Source organism: Lutjanus erythropterus, chromosome 1, assembly GCF_056507025.1.
Source record: "Lutjanus erythropterus isolate fLutEry1 chromosome 1, fLutEry1.hap2, whole genome shotgun sequence".
In the NCBI taxonomy this organism is placed as follows: domain Eukaryota; kingdom Metazoa; phylum Chordata; class Actinopteri; order Lutjaniformes; family Lutjanidae; genus Lutjanus; species Lutjanus erythropterus.
The window spans coordinates 16,429,725-16,454,665 of NC_139317.1; the positions used below are offsets into that span (position 1 = coordinate 16,429,725).

Genomic DNA, 24,941 nt, shown 5'->3' on the forward strand with positions numbered 1-24,941 from the left:
AATCTAATCTGTCCTGCCAGCTTTCATAGTCTTTCACTTTCTTTATAAAGGAACAAAATGGGATGTCACACTGACATTATGCTCACATTGGATCGCTCATTTGGTCTTAATTGTGGTTTTGTAAAGATCATAACCCAAGCAGTGAGAATCAAATCATATCCTAAAAAGTGTTTTGGACAGATTTTCCCTAGAAACACCCTGAAATAGCTTTAATATACTGCGTGTTTATTATTAATTCAAAAAAATCTTTTTGGTCTTGCTGTTGTTACTGAGTTTCTCTCCTTCACTTACGCTTGTCAAGTAATAAAAAAAAACTGACCCAATAATCCACAGTGTCAATATTTGGACAAATAATAACCTTACATTTGTCGAGTCTAATGACTAGGGGACCACAGGGCTTCTGCCTAATATTTGTACTGCCTGACATTTCACAGCACCAAGAAAAAAACATTCAATATGAAATGGGCTTAATTCTCCACTGAAATATCACAGTTTGTCTGATTGAAAATCAATCCTTTATGATTATCTGGCCAGTGTGTCACGGTCAGTCCCCAAGAACACTTTCAAGAGCTTCACTTTCAGTTCCTCTCTAGCGGATAGGTTTCCATATTACCAGCCGTTAATTATTCATCTACGCTCGCTTGGCGTCTCAGTTGGAAAATAAAGCAAATCCTTTGGCCCGGTGATACAGAATAGTGCTGCGACCTCTCTGCTGAACCCTGCTGCATTGTCCATTTGTCTCCCACCGTTGCTAGGAGTGAAATCGGAGCCAAGGTGGACATTATTTCTTGATGTGTAAAACTTGTCTCTCTTGCACAGCACAAGTCCATAAACAGCCAACTCAGTGGTGTGTGTGCGCTGGGTACAGTCCCTTTTGTAATGTGCAAAATGATATCTCTGCAATGTAACCGTCTCTATTACAGGGGGAAGAGATTGTCTTACCCTTTGGACTTGCTTCACAGAACACGACAAATGAGCCCGAGCTGCTGGCTATGGACTCATAGTGTGTATGCCTATCCACAAGAGGAGAAATTACACAAGTGTACTACTGTGAATAAGGTAGAGGTTAATCAGTTAAAATTAAGTTGCACTTAATTTTACAGTATACTGTTAAGACATAACAAGCTGCACTTTGTATCAAATTAGACAAAAAATAGAAATAATGTTCTTTATCAGACAGTAGTTATACCCTAATTAGATAGTATATCCCTAACAGTACACTAATAAGATGTAAAAAGTTGTACTTTGAATCAAATTATACAAAAAAGAGAAGAATGGAGAAAAAGTGTTTTTACTAGACAGAAGTTATACCCTATATTAGACTTTATGAGAGGGCAATTAGGGACACGTTATTTCCCCACTGTTAGACCTTTATCAGAGAGTAATTAGGGACACATTATAACAGAACTGTACTGTACACTGAATTGTATTATTTTTGTTTATCTTGCATCTATTTAGTAAACTTTAGTTTACAGTACAGTTATGTTGTAATACTCTATAAATTACTCTCTAATAAAGTTTCATAAGGGTCTAACAGTGGAAAATAATACACTTAAGTTTACAGTACAGTTCTCTTGTGATGTATTTCTAACTACTCTCTTGTAAAGTCTAATAAGGGTCTAATAAGGGTCTAATAAAGGGCCTAATGCTGTCTTATAATGAAAGGTGTAGAGTGTTAAATTAGGATATAACTAATGTCTGATAAAGCACATTATTTCAAGTTTTTGTCCAATTTAATACCAAGTACAGCCTGTTACATCTCATCAGTGTACTGTAAAATAAAGTGAGACCGAATTAACTCCAATGAACTTGAAGAAAAACTAAAATGCTGGTCATGTAATCAAAAATGAACCCAAAGATCCCCGAGTTTCTATTTCTGCCCTGGATTACTTTATTTATCACTTGAACTGGATAGTTAAAAATAAAAACACATTAAAACAACAAATCCGCTACATACTATAATAATCGTTTATTTTAATGCATCCATTTAACAAATCTTCACAACATATACAGTAGATATGTTCTTAACAAAATCAACAGGTGCTCATGTCAGTATTTTATTTTATTTTTGCATGGTGTCCAAGCCCTTTGAAAAGTTCTGTTATGTCCTGACGATGTTGACACATAGAAATTCAGGAAGCACTCTGGATTGTTGCACAAAAGTCTCTGTCATGGAAGGATGAGGGACAAGCACACTGATGGATGGAGAAGAAGACAAGAATTACATTCACAAAATAAACCATGTTTGCAATTTGATGGCATGTGGGCATTTTGAAGGATCAGGACTGCTTGAGACTTTGTGAAATACATTTTTACACAATGCATTGTATCAGCTGAAGCCATGAGAGTTGAAATTACTGAATAAAATACAATTTTTAGTTGTGGTGTACAGTACAGTATTGTCTATACTTTCTCATGTTTGTCATAATTCAAAATTCCCACCACGATGAAAAGAAGTACATTCTACTAAAATGTTGTGCATTAAAAAGATATGAAGATTTTTCACATATTGTGCACAAACTGTTGTTTTAATTATTAATGAAAAACCCTATTTCATAATTATTTACCTGTAAACGCAGACACATCAATCTCGTGCTCTTGGCGGCTGGTAATACTGCTGTGTCGGTCTTGTGCGTCTAGGCTGTCCGTCCCCCCCACGACGAAACTCTAGTGAACTGTCATAGTAACCATCATCTTCCTCCTGCCATATTGCACATTTGATATGGTTGTGATGTTACTGTGGGTAATCATCAGATTAAATGTCATTCACACTTCATCACCTTTCATGACCGACTTCAATACAGTTTCATTAATTAATTCCACTTAGTATTAAGCAACACATTCTGATCTCAAAGGGAGAGTTAGGATAAATGCGTATCCATAGTCAGTGTATTACCTACAGAACATGGTGGCTGACATGACCCCAAGTTTAGAGAAGCAGCAGGAGTATCAATGTAGGAAGCGATGTAATGTACTGCTGAGGACAGGGTCAGAACCAAAACTTATTTTAGCTACCTAAAAAAAAAAGGCAAACCAAGAAAAATAAATATCAGTTTAAGTGTACCAAAACCATGAGCCGGAACTCACGGACATCCTGTCCTTCAGCCTGAAGAGGAAAAGGATCATCCAGACTTTTGCCAGCACTAACTTCAAAAGCCAGCATCTGTGATTGTATGGAGGTCTATTAGTGGCCATGGCATGGCTAACTGTCACGTCTGTGAAGGCCCAGTAAATACTGAAAGGTACATGCAGGTTTTGGAGCGACACATGCTGCCATCCAGACGACAGCTTTATCAGACACATGCCTGTTTGTTTCAGCAAGACAATGCCAAGATGTGTTCTGCATGTGACTTTTCTGATGGAAAACAGGCATTATAGAAACCAAATATCGCCCGCTCCAAAGCAAACAAACTCCTTTGTGAATCACAGTAATTTTACTACACAGAACACAGGAGCTGCTGGTCTACCGCTGCCTCAATCTGTTGGTTTGATTGTGTTGTTGTGTGATTTTTGTGGGGTTTTTAAGGGTTATTTCAAATTCACCATAGTCACACAATAACACGACCAATCTAGCAGATCGAGACAGTGGTAGATCAGCAACTACCATGTTCTGCGAGGTAAAATGACTGTTTTTGCAAAAGGAGTCTGGTGGCTTTGGAGAGAGCAATATTCGGTTTATTAGAACAGTGTTTCCCCCCTGAAAAGGCTGCATAGACTTAAACTGATGTTGAGCTTTTTAGGTTGGCCTTTTTTAGATGCTAAAATACATTTTGCTGGTCACCTCCACAGCAGTACAATGATTTGGTTCCTACACCAGTATGCCTGCTGCTTCTCCAAACTGTGTGCCAGCTGCCATCTGCTGTAGATAATATACTGACTATGGATTAGTACCTCATACAACCCCACTTCAAATAATCTAAAGTGATGTGATGATAAATGATAAATTATGTTAGTAATATATTTTGTTTCTCCTTACCAACATGTCTGCAGTAACAGGTTTGATGTTATGCAGCAGGACCTCTTCGCAGTTTCCATAATCGCTAAACACAACCACAGCCGTGGAGCCTGATGGATGCACAGCATCTATTCTGGCATGGTAAAACTTCAGACACACACACACACACACACACACACACACACACACACACACAGAGAGAGAAAAAAACAGATCTCATTATTTTAATACAAACATTTCCACATGTCAAGGGAGAGGGAAATTTATATCAATTAATTACAACATGACAAACAAATCTAACACACTGTCAACACCATGGTGGAGAAAATGAGTCACAATCACACTAATTATTGTTTGATGTCATTTAACATAACTGTCAAACAAGCTCTCAGACAAAGAAAAAGAACAGTTGACACTTCTAAAATCCCACAATGTCTGTCAGTGAGTTTTCAATGTAACAAATTTAGTTAATTTTAATGTTTTAACACATTTAGGCCTCAGTGGTCCAATCTGCAGTAGTTACTATGAACAATTTACATGTTACATTATGAGCTCATTTTGGTTTTTACTTCAGCACACTCTGTCTGATTTGACAAACAGTAACTTGAATGCAAATTTGAATTGAATTTGTTGAATTTCAACAATTATCAGCTGTCGCCATGTTAAATCCAGGAATGACGTACCTTGCTGTCTTCCCAGTACAGTGCCAGGCACTGGTCTCCCGGTTTCCAAGCGCGCTCCATGAGATGACTTTTCTCTGGCCCTCGAGGTCCTTGACCTTTGCCTTGTCCTGACCTTCTTTTAGGTCCTGGGTTATTCGAGGTGTTTTTCTTGGGGGGTGGGTCCCTATTCGGGGGAAAAGATGAGTTTGGTGGCTTGATTGGACCAGTTCTTTTGTGCTCCATATCTCCATTTTGGAAATGAGAAGGATCCCCTGTCATAATTCGACAATCCCGTGATAACCCCGCTTCTTGGGACGTCCCTGAGCTTCCTCCCCTCACGTTAAAGTTTGGCGGTCCGCTGTCCCGTTGTCGGTCAAAGTGGTCTGAATTTGGCCGGTCATTCTTCCCCATCCTCCTGCTGTTGTTGGGCTCTTCGGTTCTGTCTGTACGTTTAATATTTCCTCTTCCATCCAGCTCACCACCTGCTGAATTAGTCAGTTTAGACATGGGTGCACTGTCTTTTCCCCCTCTCCTTTGAGACAGTCCGCCCATGTTCCCACCACCATCTCCATTTCTGGATCGCTGGTGGAAAGATCCACTAAACTCCATCTGCTGCTGAGGTTCTTTTGAACGTGTGAAAGTAGTTGTGAAGGTTGACGGAAAACTATGCTCGTCTCGCATCTCTCTCCTGTCGTTCTGCGATCTGTCTGAAGTGCCTCGTGACCATCTCTCCTGACTCTTCCACTGCTGAGCTTGGGCTGATGTTTGGGAGGTTGTACAGTTAGAGAGAGGCTCTTGGCCGGGTTTGGGAAAATCAGTGTCCCTGTGGAAGCGAGGTGGTCTGTCATTCTTTTGTTGCCTGTGCTCATTATGCGAGGAGAACTTGGTCTGAGATGTGTCTTTGGAGTAATAGTCTGAGTTGGAGAAATTCGCTTTACTCTCATGATGTTTCTGTGGTGCCTGGTTCTTTGGCTCTGAGAAAAGAAACCAAAAAGAGAGCAGTGTAATCAAAAACTATGGCAAACAATAATGGGCTGAATAACACAAAGCATATTGACAGGACTACAGCAGCATATGCTACATACAGTTATTCAGTGAAGATCAATGACTGCTAAAAACACTAAACGAAAAACATGAAGGGAACAGTATTAAATGACCAAAATATCATTAACAGAAGCAATTAACTGTTTTAGTCATTTTCTGAGGAAAAATGCAAAACATTTCCTGGTTCCAGCTTCTTAAATGTAAGGATTTGCTGCTGTACTGTTGGTTGGACACAAAAAAACACTTCAAAGACACCACTTTAGGCTCTGGGAAATTGTGATGAGCATTTTTCACAATTACTTGACATTTTATAGACCAAAGAATTGATCTATTAATCATGACAATAATTGTGAGACTAACTGATAATGAAAATAATCATTAGTTGCAGCCCTAGACTTCAAAGTTGATTTTGGATATTCAGAGAACAAGACCTCACAATAACGAGACAGCCATCTATCGGAATCCAATCGTGACTCCATACTGAGGTATTCTTATTAATTAGTACAGTCTTACCAAATAACTGTTTTGAAAGCAAACAAACACATATTTAAAATCATGTGAAACGTTTCTTCCTGAAAAATCAGTTTAACTGTGACAGTGAAAGACCTGAGAGAGGGACCAAGGCCGATGAGAATGAAATCCAGACGAATTCACCCACCATCAATGGAGAAAACTCCCATTTTGGATTCCAGGAAGTCAAACAGAGTACTGGGTCCAGATGGCCTTCCTCCTGCTCCCTCCTCCTCATCTTCATTTCTGGACCTGCCTCTTCCCCTTCCTCTGGCTGAGAAAAGAACCCATGAATTAGATAGAAGACAGGTGTTTTTTAAACTTTTTGGGCCTAAAGCACGCCAAAGGGTAAGCTGAAATCTCAAGGCACAGCTGTATTCATTTCTGTGCAAAAGACACAAAACACGTTATCACTCTTCTTACTCTGTAAATATATATTTGTATTTACTAATATGAAATAACATTTTACAATCATCTATATCATTAAATATTTATTAAGAAAACAATTCAACAACTCATTTGAAACTATCTCAAAATTGCATCAAATCAGCAACATGTCCATTTAAACCAGCCAGGTCATGAATTAAAAATGAGGCAATGGAACTGAAAAAAGGGACATGCCCTCGAATAATTCCCACCAGCAACTGCACAAACAGCAAAAACTGCATTTTGCCTTGAATGAAGGTTTTATTTGTTTCTTTTTTTTACGTACGGAATTTCCCTCTGAATTTGGAAATGAGTGCATGCAGAGTATTCACATTGTAAATTAAAAATGCATTTATTTTTGTATAGGCAGAGTTGTACTGCGATACAGCAATAATAATGTATAGTTGTAACAAACTCCCATGGCACACCTGGATTTGCCTCATGGCACACCATTTGGGAACCACTCATGTAGACTGGAGCAGTTTGAATAATGAAACTGGGTGTGTACTCCTTTCAGTCTTTAAAGTAGGTGTAATAAGGCTCTGCGTTGTGTGTCTGGGTGTGTGCAAGATATTTTACTTTTATTCAATGGGAGTAATAATATAGGAACACATACACTCCTTAAAGATTAAATGAATTTGAAAAGGTTAATGTTCTGTAGCTGACTCAGAGGATCCATGTAAGCAGCAACAATAAAAGCTTTAAAATCAGTCACTGCTCACAGTGGCTGTACCACATGATGAGAAAAAAAAAGGTAGTAGGTAGTTCAGTGTGATGGAATAAGTTTCAAGTTTCTGCAAGTTGATTTTCAGCACTGAAACAAATATGAAACAATGACTGCAGGTAAAGTAGGACATCCATCACAGACCTTACCGTGAGCTTGGGAAAATGGTCGGCAGTAAAGTGTGTATGCAATTTGTGGTAAATGGACTAAAACAAGCAAAACCGCCACTGTGGACCTTTAACTAGGCTGCAGGTGATTTCCAATGCATTTAAAGGGGCACCACATCACTCCTCCAATTTCACTCTTACTCTGTAGAAATACCAAGTGTGTCAGGCTATAGGGCAAAGTGGGCAGCATGCATGTGTGTGTGTGTTTGTGCATGTACCTCTGGGTTGGGGCTTGTTAGATTCAGCTACCACAGGACCAGGTCTGCTACCAGAAGATCCCGTCAGTAGGCTGTTCAATGCCACTTCAAGGTTGTTGTTATTGTCCATCAGAGCCTGCCGAGCAGCCTCCCTGTTAAAACCCATCTCCATGATGTCTCTCAGAGCACGTTCATCCACCTACACACAGGACATAATGACAGAGAGGACACAGGAAAGATTGTATATAATGTACAAGAAGAGGAGGAAAAGACGCCTGGATGGTTAATGTTTTATTTTTTATTGATAATTTTAGACACAGAGGTACGGTTTGTTGTGACAGAGAAAGATGAATTGGATGGACATTGGAGAAAGGAAAGAAAAAATCTACAAAGAACCTCCATTCCTTTTAAGTTGGCCAGGTGGGTATCACTTTGAGTTTAGTTTCAGCTTGGATTAGTGTGCTTTAAAGTTTCAAACCACCATTAACACATTCACAAGCCAAACACTAGAATATCCTGTTCCAACCTATTCATGTGTTCAGCCAAAAGCTGGCTGAGTTCTGCCTGGAAACCGACGACTCACAGCTAGACAAATGGACTGCCGCTTGATTGGAAAACCTGACCTAGTCTCCAATTCATTAAGATTTCCACAATATCATCATAATCAATGCCTCATCCAGTCTACGAGCCACCATGAAATAAGACTTCAATCCAGTCCAAAGAAACTAAAGAAGAACGCAGAGCAAGTTCCAGCCTTTAAATTGCTTTGTCACAGTGCATGGAGGTGTCAGTAATATGAGGCAAAATCATAATTTCATTCAACACAGGTGGTTTACAGGTTTGGACCAAGTTCTCACCAGCTCTCGATAGTTTCCATCTTGCCGGCTTTCAGTTCTTTCCAGTCTGTCCTCTCTTCTCCTCTGCTGGTAGGAGTCTCGGCTGCGGGAGGAGGAAGCAGCGCTGGATAAATTACCGCCTGCATTTCCTCCACCACCAAACGTGCGGGGACCCTGGCAAATAAAAGAACACGAAGATCAATAGAGCTGCACTGCAGGGTTAGACTAAACAATAAAGTCAAAGCATGAAACAGAACTTTGTAGTTAGCAGTGGAACTACGACTTTTAATTTGGTAACTTACTCAAATGTCAATGGAAATCAAGGTTAAGAAGAATGCCAATAAGGAGCCTGAATTTTTAAATAGAGGTCAAATTGAAAATCATAAGTTACTCCAGGATATTATTATAACTTGTTGCCTGAGATGATTATATAGTATAACAGACTGAGTATGTCATACTAACAAATGTGAGAAAGAAGGTTGCAGTAGCTCTGTAAAATAATCAAAGTACCCTGTATTAAGTAAGATATGTTTAACAAACATCCTCATGATAAAGGTTTACTCACCTCTTTGGTCTTGGCAACCTCAGCAATAGCTGCTGTCCGCTGTTTTTCAAACTCATCATTCTCGTCAGTGCTTTTGACCACATTGTGAGTCTGGAGGGTCTTCCTCTGGTCGAGCTCTCTGCTGTCGACTTCATCCTTCCTTGCACATTTCTGCAGGGAGCAAACGGAGAGAGTGAGAACGTGTTCTCAAGGAGAGATTATACAACAGCTAGTTCCATCCAAGCAATCTTATTGGTCAACTAGACATTTAGAACATGCTCAAGTCAGCATGACAGCACACCGTGCTCATCACTAGAAATAGTACTCTGTCCAGAGAGCGATATTTTTGAAAATAAATCACAAACAACAAAGGGCCAATAATAGACTATGACCCCCTGCGAGGCTATTTCCTACATCTGTTTAAGTAACATTTTTAGAATAATTAAAATAAACTTTCTTTGATGAATAGATTTTATGGTGCTGTTACATTGCTGTAGGCCGCCCTTCAACACAGGAGCTTTGTGTGTGACAAACTGGCAAGTGTGACTGCAGTGAACAGCTATGGAATATGGGAATCTTTTGTCTTTTTTCAATACATTTTGACCTTCGGACTTTATAATGATCCAAGTTATTGGAAATATTTCACAAACAGAAACTCTGTTCAGCATCCTTCACCAGCTCTGCCCCACTGAGTCTGTGACAGGTTATACTAGCTTAAAAATACATGATAAGTTTGCAGACACAGTAACAAAATATATTTTTTTCTAGCAGATATCTTAGTTACATCAAGACTGAACTAACAAAGCAGTTTTGTGTTTGTATGTATTGGATTTATTCAGTTTGGGAAAATCCCATGATCTCTAGAAAAGATTAATGTTAGCTCGAGTTGGTAAAACTCCACAGGGACTAGAAATGGTTTCTGTTGCCAAGTCGTTACCAAGGGTCTACTTGCTGGACCATGTGTTTCCAGGGAAACGGAAATAATACTAGCAAAAGCTTTTTCTTTTATTTTGAGACATGAAAAAATCTTGATTATATCTTTTATTTTGTTAGTAACATGTTACACTCAAGGGTGTGATTTAATGTCATTATTAGCAACTTCAGAACTAGAATGAAGTCACATTCTAGTAATAAATAAGATGAAACTGATGACCTGTTAGAGTGAAGAGAGTGAGAGTAATTATGGAGGAAGCAGGAGTATCATGCAGAAGTGGAAAACTTAATGACTTGCTAAGCACTAATGTGTTGTTATGGTGTTAGGAGGTTAGTTCACCCACATTAAAAAAAAAAACTGGGCACTAATTTCGTGGGCCCACATCCACAAAAACTACGTCTGTTTCTGGTGTCAATCTGCTGCCAATCTGATGATTTTGTCAACAAGAGCAAATAAGATAACAGAGCAGTGCTTACAAGGTAAATAAACTAATTTGATTAAACACTCCCCAACCAGCAGATGCGTTTAGATTAGCATTAAGAATTGAGGCTTAATGTGGACAAAACAGGAACACTGTTAAATCAGTCTTAAAAAGAATATGTATAACTGATTCTGACAATGTTGTCCAGAGCTGCTTTAGACTGTATGAAAAGCTTCTCCTTCAGTTCATTAAAACCCAACAGCCCACTGACGGCAGAGGGACATGTACATTGAGGTGCCATGCTAGAGCACAGTGCCATTACCTGTATTTACCTTCATTAAATCACATGCAAATCACACCAGGCTGTTCCAAAGTAACCTCACACAGCTCTACTTACACCAGACAGGTCCGTTATGACTCTGTATTCTGTCTGTTTATGCGAGAAACATCAGATTACCAGAGATCATTAATCCTCTTTGTACTCACCAAACAATTTTTAAATGATTTGTTTCAGATGTGATTGTACTAACAGCCTAACTACTATCCACAGCAGTTGAATTTGGCTGAAGATTTGTGGTGCTGCGTGTTCACATTGTGTGACTCTGCACCCATCAGACAATAGAATAATTTCCTGGAGAGGCCGGTCCTTTTATTGTGAAGCAGTTGTCATCATGCGTCACTGTGACGGGCACAATTACTTAAGAGAAATGAGACCAGTGACGTGACTGGCTGACTGTGTGTAAGTCATCACATCCTCTGATCTATATTCCACTTTGCCCTTGATGTAACCTACATTTAACTCTTTAGGGTAACCAAAATATCCAGCGAAAGCCCACCACTTCATCTCAATTTTTAAACCACTCCTGCTGTGTAGCCTGGTGGTGGCACCTTCATACTGTGAGAATGTTTCTGAGTAGCAGGAACTGGGAGAAGTGGAACTGATTGACCTGAACTGAACATAACACCAAGGAAATTGCAGACATAGATTTGAGGAGAATCTGCTTCAGACTGCCAATTACTTTGGAATAGGATAATATTTATATATAACAACCAGAAGCAACAACTTTACAAAGCTTGAGCAAATCTGGAATGAAGTGCGGGCGAAAATCCCAAAATCCAAGTGTCAAGCTGATACGGATGTATCCCACTCTGAAAGCTGTGATCCTTGTCAAGGGAGTATTGACTCAGGCTCAGTAGTTTTACAGGGCTTACAGCAAGGAAAAATTCTCTGCCTGAAATGTGTTTGGGGGTTAGGAGAAAGAATTGAGCAAAGGAGGGTTCACAAAATGAAGAAATTAATGAATTGAAAATGAACATGTTAATTCTACTCAACTGAACCTGTAAATTAGATACCAAATCATAATTATTTAATAAACATTTATTCTGGCAGTGACTAAAAACAATAGAAGAAGCTGCTTATTTGATGTTCTAAATAAAGTTTCTACATATATTTTGAAAAAAAAAATCATCATTCTAATTAAAAATGTATACATACTATTGAGGTTTTATATAATTTATGTGTAAGCTCAAAATGAACAAAACAGAAATGGGAGATATCTGAGATACTTTGGTGGTATAAGATGCTGATAATAAAACCTAGCCAATTGTGGGCTAACATTACAAGCGGCTGGTAGAAAAAAAGGCAAAACAATGCATTATGTACTCATCCTGTAGTGTGTTAATTGTATTCCAGTTTGTGTTAAACTTTCAAAGCCATAAAGAATATCCAATATGCATATTTTTCAAAGTTTTCATCGCTCGTTCCTCCGTTGGTCTCTAAACAGCACAGAAGTGTATAACAGGCCTACTGTTGTGAACAGATTGCCAAGTGATTCCAACAGATCTCCATGATGATATGAAACAAAACAAGCAGCTTATTCATTGCAGTGCTTTTTCAAAGTAGCATGGTCGCATGTATTATTAAGCTGACGCTTTGCTGAGCCACAGTGTAAACAAAGGTTTTATGAAGTAGGTTGACTTTATTAATACTAAATATATGGTTCCTCATGGCTGTATACATGCAGCCATATTCTTGCTAGGCATTTTATTTGAATACAAAGGCAACACTCTCATGCTTTTATTTTTCAAGGGGGAAACTGTGTGGCAGGACAGCAAAGCAGAATTAAAATTCAGTCATGTGTTTTAAAGATTCATGAAGACCCTCACAATTAGTTCAAAAAGATCAGAGAGAACATTGCTGAGAAAAGCGACATAAAGGGCCACTCCTGGAGCCAGGCCTGGGCCCGGCCCCTCACATACAATGCTGAGCTTATTGTTATTCAACAGTAGCTCTGACCTCTATTAAAATCACAGCTAAAAAAAACACTTTATAATCACCACATTTTCCTGATTGTTTTATTTTGTTGGTTTGCTATTTTATATTCCTGTTCAGGGTTTATTGTTTTCCTCTGGTGTTTATGTCAGAGAAGCACTTTGTAACTTTATTTTGAAAAGTTCACTATTATTTATTATTATTATTATTATTCTCACCTGACCAAATGGCACAAAGGGGGGAGGTCCACCTTCTGCTCCAATGTTACTCCTGCTGTGTTTGGCCAGACTCTGCAGGTTTAATGGTAAAGGAAGATCAATTTTAAAAACTAAGACAAAATACATTAGTAGCAAGAGTAATGACTGATAGTGGCCTTTAAAGGGACAGTTCACTCCAAAAATGAAAAATATATATTTCTCCTCTTACCTGTAGTGCTTTTGGTCCATCTAGATATTTTTGGTGAGAGTTGCAAAGTTTTTCAGATATCGGCTGGAGAGATGTCTGCCTTCAAAATGGCACTCAGCTTTTAGTACACGAAGAAGAAAAAAAAAATACATCTGAAAACGCCAGTGTCTCTTCCCAGAAATCCTTACCTGGCTCCTCAAAATAATCCACAGACCTTGTTGGGAACTACTTTCTTTCTAAAGTAGAATCTACCAGAGTACACACTGCAGCTCTCATCAAAAAATGTAGATGGATAAATAGCAGTACAGGACAGGGGAAATATGTATTACTGATTTGGGGGTGAACTGTCCCTTTAATGCAGATTTAATATATACAAGTTCCTTTTTTTTTTTAGAAAAAACAGGTGAGCCATAATTGTAAAACTGTCCCTCACCCTTTGTAGTTCCCATTTCTCCACCATGTGATCAACTTCTCCTCCGAGGACAGAGATTTTTGAGTCATCAAGCAGCAAAAGACCATTTTTAACCTGGACTGTACCAAGCAGCTTTACTTTTGTTCCAGGAGGGGTATTGAGACTGAAAAACAAACAAACAATAAAAGTGTGTGAAAGGACACTTAATATATAAATTGTTTAATCAACCATCAAATTTTAAACACATCCAAGGGTAAGAGAGATATTACAACAACTGCATATCCCATGCCCCACAACCTATTGCCTTACCCATACCACTTTATAAATGACATGGAGCAGTGCCAGGGGATGGGTGGTGAGGCTAGGAGAGACTATTAATAATCCCAGCTGCTCACCCATCCTCATGGTAAATTAAAAGCCCCTCTATCTCATCAGGCCTGATAAGGCCTCTGCCTCTCTCATTAAGAAAGCACAGGGACTTAGAGGGATTTCCAGCTACTGATGCCGGATGCCAAAGCAACAATTAGGGATTTCACTCCAAACCTCTGGGATAGATGCTGTTCTCATGATAGCGGCCAATGCAGAAGTGAGGCACTCGCTATCCTCGATTCAATCACACACACACACACACAATCCTACAAACACACTATGCACCCTCTGATCAATTTTGCTACTTAATGCTTAATTGTCACCCCTCAGTATTGCCGTCTCGCACACTGAACAGTCCTGTAATCCATCTCATCCTTCTTTGCCACTCACGCACACTAAAGCGGACACTTTCATAAGAAAACACTAACCACCGCTGTTGGTAGCCAGTGTGTGTGTGTGCTGCTCATAAAGAGGGGATTTGTTCTGTTCTCTCCCATCAGGAAGTCAAGGCCCACATTCTGGCCACTCCACCTGTACAGACTGGCTAGTCACCATGGCAGCAGTCGCCAAGGCCACCGTTGCTGGGATGGAGATGTAATTAAGGCCGGGAATTGTTAGATAGCTGCCACCACGTGGAAATTGCAGATAAAGGGAAAACTGAGGCATTTGGTGGGGTGAAAGTGTGGACAAGGAGGTGAAGGAGAGGTGTGTGGGCAGAATCTTACACACTGGCTTTGAATAAATGAGGAACTGGCTTAATGACAAATGGCTTTGCCTGTAGCTACTAGAAATGCAGTTTTTTAACAACTACTTATTTTCAAAACAAGTAAACAAATAAACAAATAATGTTATTTCTTACTGGTAATAATTTTGCAAACAATTACACCACACAACACCCCATCATTTACACTGAATCTGACATATTTCTTAATGCAACAAAACTGTTATATAGGTACCTGATCTTAGACAGGTGTTTAAACTCCAATCCAACACAGGTGGTATGCCCATCTGTCATTTGAAGCCGCAGCATTCGCGGTGCGCCTTGGGACTCCTCGTGGTCTTTAGGAGCTGATACGTTCCTCACCTTCTGCACCTGGAGAACACATGGACCCTCCAACTGGCCGTGTGCAAGAGACAACAAAAAAATTTATGGCTTAAAAAAGCAACTCGGCAGCATGCAGGGGAGGACTGCAATAACGAACAAACAAGGATTCATTGATTGTTACATTAAAGTATTTCTAAGGCATAATAAAAAAGAACTTTTTCCATTTAGTATCTCAATGTCAGCACAGGTTTATTTATTATACAGGGACCAGATTGATCTTCTCAAATAACGATTTCTGTTTATGTGAAAAGAAATGTGCAACATCTAATTGCAAAAAAGCAATTCTACAGTTTGTATGGAGTATAATGTCATTACAGACACTCAGATGACATTCACTCTGATAGATATTTTCACTGTACATGGTGAGTGTATGAACAGGTTGACACGAATGTGCATCTTGTCCTGAGCATGAAGAGAGCATGGGTTAAGCTCACACAGAATTACATGTTTTAATCCTCTGACACCATTTGGAACATTTTTTTTTTCTCTCCAGTTGCTCAACTCCAGTTTCACAGGTGAAGAAGCAGCTCTCTGATCGTTGTTTGTTGGTGTGTTAGGGCCATCTAGTGGGGTCTATGTAAACTGCATTTCAGCTGAAATTTTCAGCCTGCACTGACTTTTAGATGTGAAAAACAGTAGCATGTCATTTGCCACTACATTTCAAAAATATAGTTTTGAAGTAGACATAAGAATTTTGCACCACTCACCTTCTCAGTTCGTCCACTATTGATATCAGTGGGTAGAAATTTTCTTCCAATAGGCCTAAGATCACTCTGCAAAGGAGACAAATGTAATGTAAATGTAATGTAAATGTTCACATTTAAGAAGATGGAAAAAGAGATTTTAAACATTTTTTTCCTTTAAATTATTACCCAAAGTGATCGAGCGATTGTCAAAATAGTCTGTGATTAATTAATAGTTTAATAGCCGATTAACTAACTGATTGTTGCAGCTCTATAATGTATATAATACACTGTCAAACTAAAAGTATTTTTGCTTAGGAAGGGGCCCTCATTTCCAGAAATGGAGATCCACGCACTATTAGAGAAATCTGCAGCACTTGCAGTGCCATACAGTATACATTACAAAGTGTAAATTTAATTTATATGGTTTAGCGAATATAAGCTAATTAAATTTGAATTACCTTTCAAATTTACTTTACTAATTACTTTCAATATTTAACAGTTTTACATTTTCACACATTTGTCAGATTTGTGTTGACTGCACCAAGACACAAACTCTAAATGGCCCCGTCACCCATCCTTTTTACAATCCTGTTTTATTGCAGCTGACAACATCTCTAAAAATAAGCCTTTTACTTCCCCAATAAACCTAAAAAAGGGAATTGCTTCTTTATATTGGCTCAATAAATGCATCTAAACACAATTACGATGTAATTATTTCAAAATGCTGCATCAAAACTTCTAACAGCGTTGAGGAGATGGAACTGATCGTTTTGTTAGAAAAGCAGCTGCTGCTCCCAAATGATTTTGGAGCTATTTTGAAGATTTCCCTGATTATTTTTTAAAGCTCTAGCGACTACATGTCTGTTCAACCAGGTGTGCAGTAATAAGCCGACGTGCAGTCTAAGATCTTTTGGCAGCACTCCAGGCCAAACGTAAAGGTCAAGGCTTTTACAGTGAATGTAGCTACTGTATGTTCTGGACTTGTCTGCAACTGCAGGTCAGGTAAGTAGTATCACTGCCTTATGTACAACTCTGAAACTCTTACAGAAAAGCTGTTTCACTTCTTTGACTGTAATTCTTGTGTACTGATTACTGTGTTTATTCCATAAAGTGCAGCATTTTACTTATAACTATCATTATTAGAATTATGAACTAATCATAATGGCTGCATTACACTTCTGTCATCTCTCCATGCTATGAAAATCAATTAACCTTTGTCCTCAAGTTCATTTCTGATGTTAGGTTATGAGGTAGGAAACTGACTGGATTTAACTCCTTGATCAAAGAGCAAAAAGCAAATAGTTTGATGTAAAAGTGCAAGACACAAGTCTACTTACATTAGAAGGTCTAGACCAAAACAGACTGAAAACTCAAGCATATCTAGGCACTTTATTAATTTTGAGCAGCTATCTACTGGAACCAGACAGAGTTACACTTGAAAATTTTATATTAAAAATTTACTAGATTAAAACTTACATCAAGTGCAATACGAATAATGTCATTGTGGGTTATTTTCTCAGCAGATCCTTTCAGTTCTGCTATGCCTTCATCACTGAGGTACCTGGAAGAAGACAGAAAAGGTGGAAGATGATGAAGTTAACAGAGGTTTCAGGTGGTAAGTTAGAATGCATAAGTACAATTATGTTAAAACATTTATAAGCTTACACTGAGGATCTATAAATCACAAGAAATCTGCTAATATTGGTAGACAGATCATAAGTATTCAACAATTCAGTAGGGCTACACATGTAATAGAAATATTAATGAAAATCCCTGAAGCCACAAATTTTTGATAAAGGAAAAATGTGTGCATTATAATGAATGTGAATATATGTATTAAATCAGAGTCATCTTTACAGAGATAGTTCACCCAAAAATTAAAATTCAGTCATTATCTACACACCATCATGTCAATCAAAGGTCCATTTACCTTTTTAGTCCACTAAACACTGCTGGAGTTTCACAGGGAAACAAACATAAAAAAACAACTGGAAAAAAAGAAACATAAAATGTCTCCATACCGCTCATCCGATGTATTCCAAGTCTCCTAAAGCCCACGCATGCCAAATTTACTTGAAAGACATTTACACCATGTTTTTAGCATAAATCTTCACTGTATATCTTTAGCTTGGAGCCACGTCAACATGCCCATGCCCACCATCTGAGAGTGGTGTGACACTGTGCCAGCACAAGTGAATGGCATACTGGGGATTTAGAAGACTTGGATTAAGTTTAAGGAGCAGTATGGAGGCAGTTCATACTTTATTTTCAGTTGGATTTTTTTTCACTTGAAAATGGATCATCATCCACTTACATTGTTTTGCAGATTCTGTTCTGCGGTTTTGCTCTGAAACTCCAGCACTGTTTCATGAGCTAAAAAAACTAAATCCAGCCTTCAACTGACATGAGGGTGAGTAGATAATGACTCAAATTTCATTTTCGGGTGAACTCTCTCTTTAAATGTCTCTAGGCTTATAACAGACACCTACTATAATATAACATTAATAACTAACGCTTCGTTTAATTGTATTAGCGTTAGAGAAGTAGTACAACACTGCAGTAGGGACCATCCCATTACAAACCTACAACACTGTAGCAGACAAATGTGTATTTTGGGATGTTTTGAAGACCAGGGTTGGCTGCAGCCAGCACTCTTGTAATAGTTAGCTGGACATTGTACGTGCTGCTGGGAACTTTTGACTTAAAAAAACACTCCAAGTGTTTGGATTTAGTTGAGGTCGGCTCTTTGACCATCTCTGCATATAACGTTACTACTGCTTACCATCGGTTAACACAAACTGTGGCGTCAACAGTTTACGATACAGTAATGGCATGCTAAGTGTGTATTAGCTAGCTAACATTATTTATCTCGCTAGCGCTTAGTTAAGTTAGCACTAGTTTCACTTCAGACAGACTAATAACGTTGGCACATTCTGCACAAGCTGGAGAGCTTGTATGTAATCTGACAAACTTTGTGCTATCGCAAAACTGTAATGTATATATACAGCTAATGATTAGTGTTATGGGCTATGCTAGCCGTTAACACCGATCTGGCACCTCAGTGAGTTAACATTAGCTAGCTCACTGACGTTAGCTACCATGCTACCTACCAGCCCTCTTTGGTCAGAGATTCTGACAAATCCGTCATTTTCATCCAGACTGTAGATGGGTAAATAACGACACAAACAGGTTTAAAGTGAGCACACTTAAATAACGACTATCTGATTCTGTAAGACATATTCTCCTCCTAACAATAATACACTTGCTAACGTGAGTACTGAACGACCGTACGTTTCATACGTCATCGACCCAGACGCGCTCTGCTAGTACGGAGTGCCGAGAGGGTCAATATACGTTTTTTGTAGTTCAAACTCGTTTTAATCCTCTCATATGGATAGGTTGGATGGAGGTTGGAACACCCTGTGCTTTTCTTGAAGGAGGAATTTCTGAACTCCTGCGAATCATTACGTTGTTTCATTTTGGTGTTAGATCCTACGGAAGTTGTTTACAAGCCAAGTTCGAATCTGGCAGCCCAGCAAAGTTATTTTCTCATGTTATTTTCATTAATATACAAGAGATTTTACTTTGATGATGCAATGGGCATCAGGTGATTTCAGAAACATATTTTAACATTTTTGTGCACCCCAAAAATGGAATATTAAAAAATGTGGCGCAAAATATCTCATGTAAATATCCAGTCACGAATGTTGAGGATAGTTGACAATAGCTGCATCTTAAGCTTTATATGCGGTCAGTGTGCACAAGTTGACATAAAAGATCGAGCACAGCTTACCTTGTTTGACTTGTGGTAATAAACTTACCACATGCTTGCTTACAAACTGCTTTTTATTGCACATCTCACATCACAGCGTTAGTGGGTTCATCTTTACAAGTATCATTAGATGTGAAATAAGACTCTACAGGCACTCTTTACACCTACATATTATAGCTTAAGCAGCAGGGCTCGAAGTCAACACCAGAAAAACTTATGTATAGGGTCCAATATAACATTACTTCATTAGTTGTGTCAGATGGTGCTTTCGCAAAGTTTGTCTGAACAATGGTGTCATGTCCATTCCACATCACTTAATGAACCATACACTAAACTGATTTAAATGTCTTTATTAATGTTTTGTGATGGTTTGGGTGCTGAAAACTATTGAAGGTTTTCCATGGTGATGGTGACTTTCTTTTTTTTTTATTATTGACATAGTCATGCATCCATTTCAGAATGGTTGTGCATTTTAAAGCACTCCTGCAGGGCTACCAAACATTTTCATGTCAGGGAATAGATTTACATTAAACCATGGACCCCCAGTTTGAGAGGAGTATTTTGTTATTTAATAAAAATAATAAAGTCTGCAGATCAAACTAGGATCACTATAAATTACTAAAATATGTTGAAAATGTGTACTGTATGAGATTTGTGAAAGAAAATACCTGGTGTGATTTAATTATCAGTGAAAAAAAATCCCAAATTCTGACGCAGTGATGCAATTTTAATTGAAGCCACAAGATGGCAGTGGCTGCACACTGATATGTTAAAACAGTTGCCATACTCTCCTGATACAAGTTTTACAAGGTTTAAAGCCGTTTTTACTCAGAAGCCCCAGTAATAAAATGGACCTTCATTGTCAAGATAACATTTCCCTTACTGAGACTTAGCTTTTAATTTTCATTCTGACCTACCTCACTTGACCTAGCTGGAAAAAAAAAAAAAAAAAAAAGTTAATAAATGTTCTATACAAAACAGATGGCATGCAACAATGTTTAACTGCGTTTATTGCACACAATACTGAGATGAAGACTTTGATATAAGAGTGATCATTTAAACAACCTATACTCACACTTCTTGAAATACTAACAATACAGCAGACCAAGTTCTATTGGAAAAAAAAACATTCAAACTGACATGGATTTTCTGTATGTGGACTGTTTGTTAAATAGCAGAAATCAATGTCATTATCATTACAAGGACATTTGAATTTCTATTATTTGGTCTTTGGGGTGTTTGTATAGTACAGCCCTGTGGCAATTCTTTGACCAATTCACAAGGGTAGATCTTTTTTATTGCCAGTGAGGATTAACACAGCACAAGGCAAAAGGCGTGTTTTTGGTTAGACGAGAAGTGTTAACACACTGCTGGCAGCCATGCAGATAGCCTTTCAGAGACTCGAGGAATAAAGGTCTTCAAAGATAGTAATATTTTCAGAATTCAAAGAAAGTCAGATTTGATTTCATAGCTGAAGGTTTTATGTAACGGTGGCCTTTGACTTCAAGTTTTGCCTTGAAAAGAAAACATTTACAACATTTTATATAAAACAAAATCCACATATAAGCCACGCTTGTATAATCTCTAGCCATATATCAGGCTAAGAATCCATTTTAATTTGCATTTAAATTTTGCAGACTGACACAGTAATAGTGGGGCATAATTATACTGAGTCAGCTCCACTGGTAAAAGACTGATGTTTGAAATATAACAACTGAACAAATTACATAAGCTAAAAGGCAGCTGAAATCTGTGACCTGTTGTCGATTTGCCAAGTATATACTGTAGGCTTCTTGTTTTTGTGGGTGAAAGGATATGTTCTTTCAAACTGTCAATCAAACTCATAACAAGTTGTTGATGTTGTAACTGTCAATAGGCGACATGTGTCTGATTGTCAGTTGACTGCACTACTGAGGTTTTAGGGAGGACTGGCATGCTCCTAGCTGTCTGGAGGCACAAAGGCAGTGGAGAGGTTAATACTGCTAGTGGCCTTTTTTCCTAAACTTTACTGTCTTTACAGCAGCTTGCATCTTAGCATCCACCAAGAGATGTCATTAACATCATGTGGTTCACGCTCAGTATTCCACATAATTAATATATTCTCCTATAATTCATGGGTTTCACTAATTGGGCAGACATGTTTCATAGTGATTGGAGGGCTCGCTTTGATACTGTGCTGCATATCTTGGGGGAGTAAATCATGTTCTGAGTGGAGCACATTCGAAGGATCTCAAAAGTTTCTGTTTGTTGCATCACATCAACTCATTGCTGTTTTCATCAGACAAGGTATTTGGGATTTTGCTGTTACTGTTGGCTTACTTTTAAATTGCTAAACAAAGCTGAAAACCAACAGCATAGAGCACTTTCACTATAACAATCTGATAAGAAAAAAATGGCAGTTTCAATTTTTTTCCTATCCCATGTTTCACATGAAAGCCTGCATGAGACGTGAAGGGCTTGTTGGGTCCTTGAAATGTAACAGGGTAGAATGGGAAGAAACTTTTTTTTTTTTTTTTAAATATACAGAAAATTACCTGAAAAGAAGCGAGTCATAGTCCACTAATGTGGTAAAATGACCAACACAGAGATGTTTTTGTCATCTATAATCTGCTGTGCAATCCCAAAAGACAGTAGGTAGTCAGTCAAATGTGCATAGACCTTTTATGAGTTAATATAAAATTGATCAAACCTCTCAGGGATGTATGTATTTTGTCCTTTTACCCATGCAACACTAAAACAGAGTTTGCACAATCGACAATAATTTTAACAGTTTTAGGTCTGGGTTCAGCTTTAAATTCAGCATATTCTACAATCTTGTTGGATGCCTTTTTGTTGTGAACTATCTTCAATTTTGGTCCTTTTCTGACGAACATACTGAAACAACTTATTTTTATTGTCCCTCTTCTGTTTTATATGTGAGAAACATACATGTGAAGCATTTGCCTGACTGTTGTCTGGATAATTAGTCTTTACAGTTCCATGTCATATTTGTATTGTAAAGCATTTTTCATACACTTCAACAAAGTAAAAAAGAACAAAATAGGCTACTGTGTGCCTGCTCTAAAGTAGGTGAAATGTTTTTGTCACTTTGCATGGTTGGTATTTACATTAATTAAAATATGGTATGTGCGTTTACCTATTTGTTTTAATACATAAATAGGTATGATAACACTTCTTTTTTTAATATAATTTAATTCTTATGTATTTTTCTAGATATTTCCCCACTTATTCACTTTTTTAATACTGTTAGACTACACATATTTGTATGCAATATATTTTCCATACACTTCAATTAAGTTTTAAAACAGGCTACTGCTTACTCCAAAGGAAACGTTTGTTTTCGTCACTTCTCATGGTTGGTAATTGTATTACGTATGTATATGGGTTAATGCATTTCATTAAATAATTACGCTGTTAAAGTGACAGTTTTGTATAATTTCTGTCCAACATGACCTGACTGACTGCAGATAAAGTGATACCACCTCTCCACCCACGGCTGACCCAGGATACATAAACCATCGCACCGGCGGGAGACACAGATTTGGTAAAAGGAACACCCCTAAGAAGAAGTAAGAATGATTGACAGCTCAGTAGGGCCAATCAAATGCGTTTCCAACTGTAAATAGAGGGGGGTGTACCAATGGCGATTCCATTTTTGTGGTTGAGTGGATGCTATTGGCTGGATTAAACACGCGGAGGTGACGTCCTCATTGCGCGGGTCTGTCAAAAAATATCTGCCACATAAATTTTATACAGCCAGCGCTTCAATTAGCATACTGCTCGAATGAACAGAAAGCTATAGCTTTGAATTTACGACTGGCTAAAATTTGCTAACGAGGGAAACCGTTCTGTTGTATGCCGCGTTCCCTCTGTTGGAGGTAACTAAGGAGTTAGGCTACGTGACAGTCCATAAATTGGATTAGCGCTAAGTAAAGCCACCGGTGAATGATAGTATAGCAAACTTGCTAGCTAGCTAAACTGACGTATTGGGAGTAAAGACTCCAGAATACACGTATGGACATCTCTGATTTTTGACAAACTAGTATACTTTGGACGTACGTATTTATTGACACTAGCTGTCCTGCCAGTTCAAGACGGTAATGGTAATGTAGACAGTTCCCCGTGCGTTGTCCTTCACCATTTTAGGGTGTGTGCTAACGTTACATACATTACAAGGTTAACGTCTTTGGTTGCCATCATCTCGTGTAGGAGTCATTAGGTTAATAACATGGACAGCTATAGCCAGCGGTTTGACTCCACAACCGGACGAGACAGTAAATCACAGAAGAAGAAGGGCTCTTCGCATCACAGCACGTCCTGTCACGATGAAAGTGAACGCAAGCCAAAGTTTGTAAGTATGGCACACTAAATATTTACGTTTGTTGTATCACATTTTATGTGTTAAATGTGTACAATGTACAGCCACATGCGAGGAGGGGGTATCATTCAGTTTTTGCTAATGTGATCCTCTCAGTCCTTGTCAAAGTTGATACAGTAACCCTCTTGTCTCTGATACCACCCATGGGCAACACACACAGACACAGACGACACACCGTGGAAAGTGCAAAACACAAGATTGGCTGCAATAAGTATTTTTCACATATTAAAATACTGTATAACATAGTACAACTGTGAATAAATGCATGGCTCTACCTTGAAATGAATGTGAAAAGGGCCTTGGACTAATTTGCCCCGGGGGTTCTCAAAGTCTGATATGTGGGCCTCCCCTTGGACAAAAGTATGAAAATCATGCCCCCACTTAGTTTACTTGCTGAGTTTTGCTCAATTCCTGAATGCCGTTTGGATTATGATGATAATATTTAATTCCATCAGTGTTCAATCGTTGAACCGATATAGTGTAAGATTGTTGTTTGACATAATTCAGACTACAACAAATACATAAGAGGTCTGCTCAACGACATTTGCTTGTTCCTGACTCTGAGACTTTCTGGGAAAGTATATCTGAATGAATGATTATCTGAACTCTCTTTAACAAAATCACAGACACGTAGGTCACTCTATGTGATCTCCTTTTGATAAGTGATAACTAAAGTAATAATTTTTCACTTCCATTCACCGAGCCTTTGTTTGGTGTCCTCTTGGGGAGGCCCACCTCCCACTTTGAAAACCTCTCATTTACTCTATTTTCAATTGCTTATTTCACTTACTGGCTATTTAGCTCAATCATAGCTTAGGAAACGTTGGTGAAACATTAGTAGAGCAAATAGAGCAGTGGTGAAGATGTATGACATTATGAAATGTCTTTTGCTGAGAAAATACCGTTAAGGAGTCTTTCTCACAGTCAAGAATACACACAGTTAAAAATGATTCTTTGTGAATCAGTCACCTTGGCTGTTTTTCAACTTTGCTTCACACATAGGAAGTCAGAAGGTTAAAATTAGCACAGGGTTTAGCTCTTACGCTAATCCATGTGCTTCCTACTACTACAAGCCAACTGACATTGTGTCTGGTATTTGTCTGCTGTATTCTACTGGGAGAT

General features: G+C 38.4%; 2 protein-coding genes across 7 annotated transcripts in view; one reads left to right on the forward strand and one right to left on the reverse strand.

Annotated features, from left to right (window-relative positions):
• Positions 1-1,945: 1,945 nt before the first annotated feature.
• Positions 1,946-18,996, reverse strand: tdrd3 (tudor domain containing 3). 3 transcript variants are annotated; one of them, XM_084714989.1, is made up of 15 exons: positions 18,780-18,995; positions 17,146-17,230; positions 15,691-15,756; positions 14,835-14,995; positions 13,531-13,672; positions 12,911-12,982; positions 10,818-10,850; positions 9,087-9,236; positions 8,543-8,695; positions 7,707-7,884; positions 6,320-6,445; positions 4,639-5,591; positions 3,977-4,102; positions 2,568-2,701; positions 1,946-2,195 (listed from the first exon to the last, which is right to left on the reverse strand). In XM_084714989.1, exons 1-14 carry the CDS (start codon positions 18,821-18,823, stop codon positions 2,585-2,587), a joined length of 2,406 nt encoding a protein of 801 aa, XP_084571115.1. In that variant the 5' UTR covers positions 18,824-18,995; the 3' UTR covers positions 1,946-2,195; positions 2,568-2,584. The 3 variants fall into 3 exon arrangements, with proteins under 3 accessions (XP_084571115.1, XP_084571124.1, XP_084571132.1); XM_084714998.1 differs by lacking the exon at positions 10,818-10,850 and having other exon boundaries at positions 18,780-18,994; XM_084715006.1 differs by lacking the exon at positions 1,946-2,195 and having other exon boundaries at positions 2,599-2,737; positions 18,780-18,996.
• A 4,169-nt stretch (positions 18,997-23,165) lies between these two features.
• Positions 23,166-24,941, forward strand: part of LOC146332762 (protein diaphanous homolog 3-like) — a 225,916-nt gene continuing 224,140 nt past the window's right edge. For 3 of the 4 annotated variants that reach the window (XM_084715020.1, XM_084715038.1, XM_084715028.1), the window contains exon 1: positions 23,166-23,792. In XM_084715020.1, the coding sequence (XP_084571146.1) occupies positions 23,670-23,792 (123 nt within the window). In that variant the 5' untranslated portion in view covers positions 23,166-23,669. The remainder of the gene's footprint in view (positions 23,793-24,941) is intronic. The other variant, XM_084715048.1, reaches the window with a different exon arrangement.

Bases quoted from the DNA above. Each gene is read 5' to 3' on its own strand.
- tdrd3 (XM_084714989.1), bottom strand. From the start codon at position 18,823: ATGAAAATGACGGATTTGTCAGAATCTCTGACCAAAGAGGGCTG. The intron at 6,446-7,706 runs GTACATGCACAA...TTCTTTTCTCAG, and splicing joins TAACAAGCCCCAACCCAGAG to CCAGAGGAAGGGGAAGAGGC. The intron at 2,702-3,976 runs GTAAGGAGAAAC...GCAATATGGCAG, and splicing joins CTGTTACTGCAGACATGTTG to GAGGAAGATGATGGTTACTA.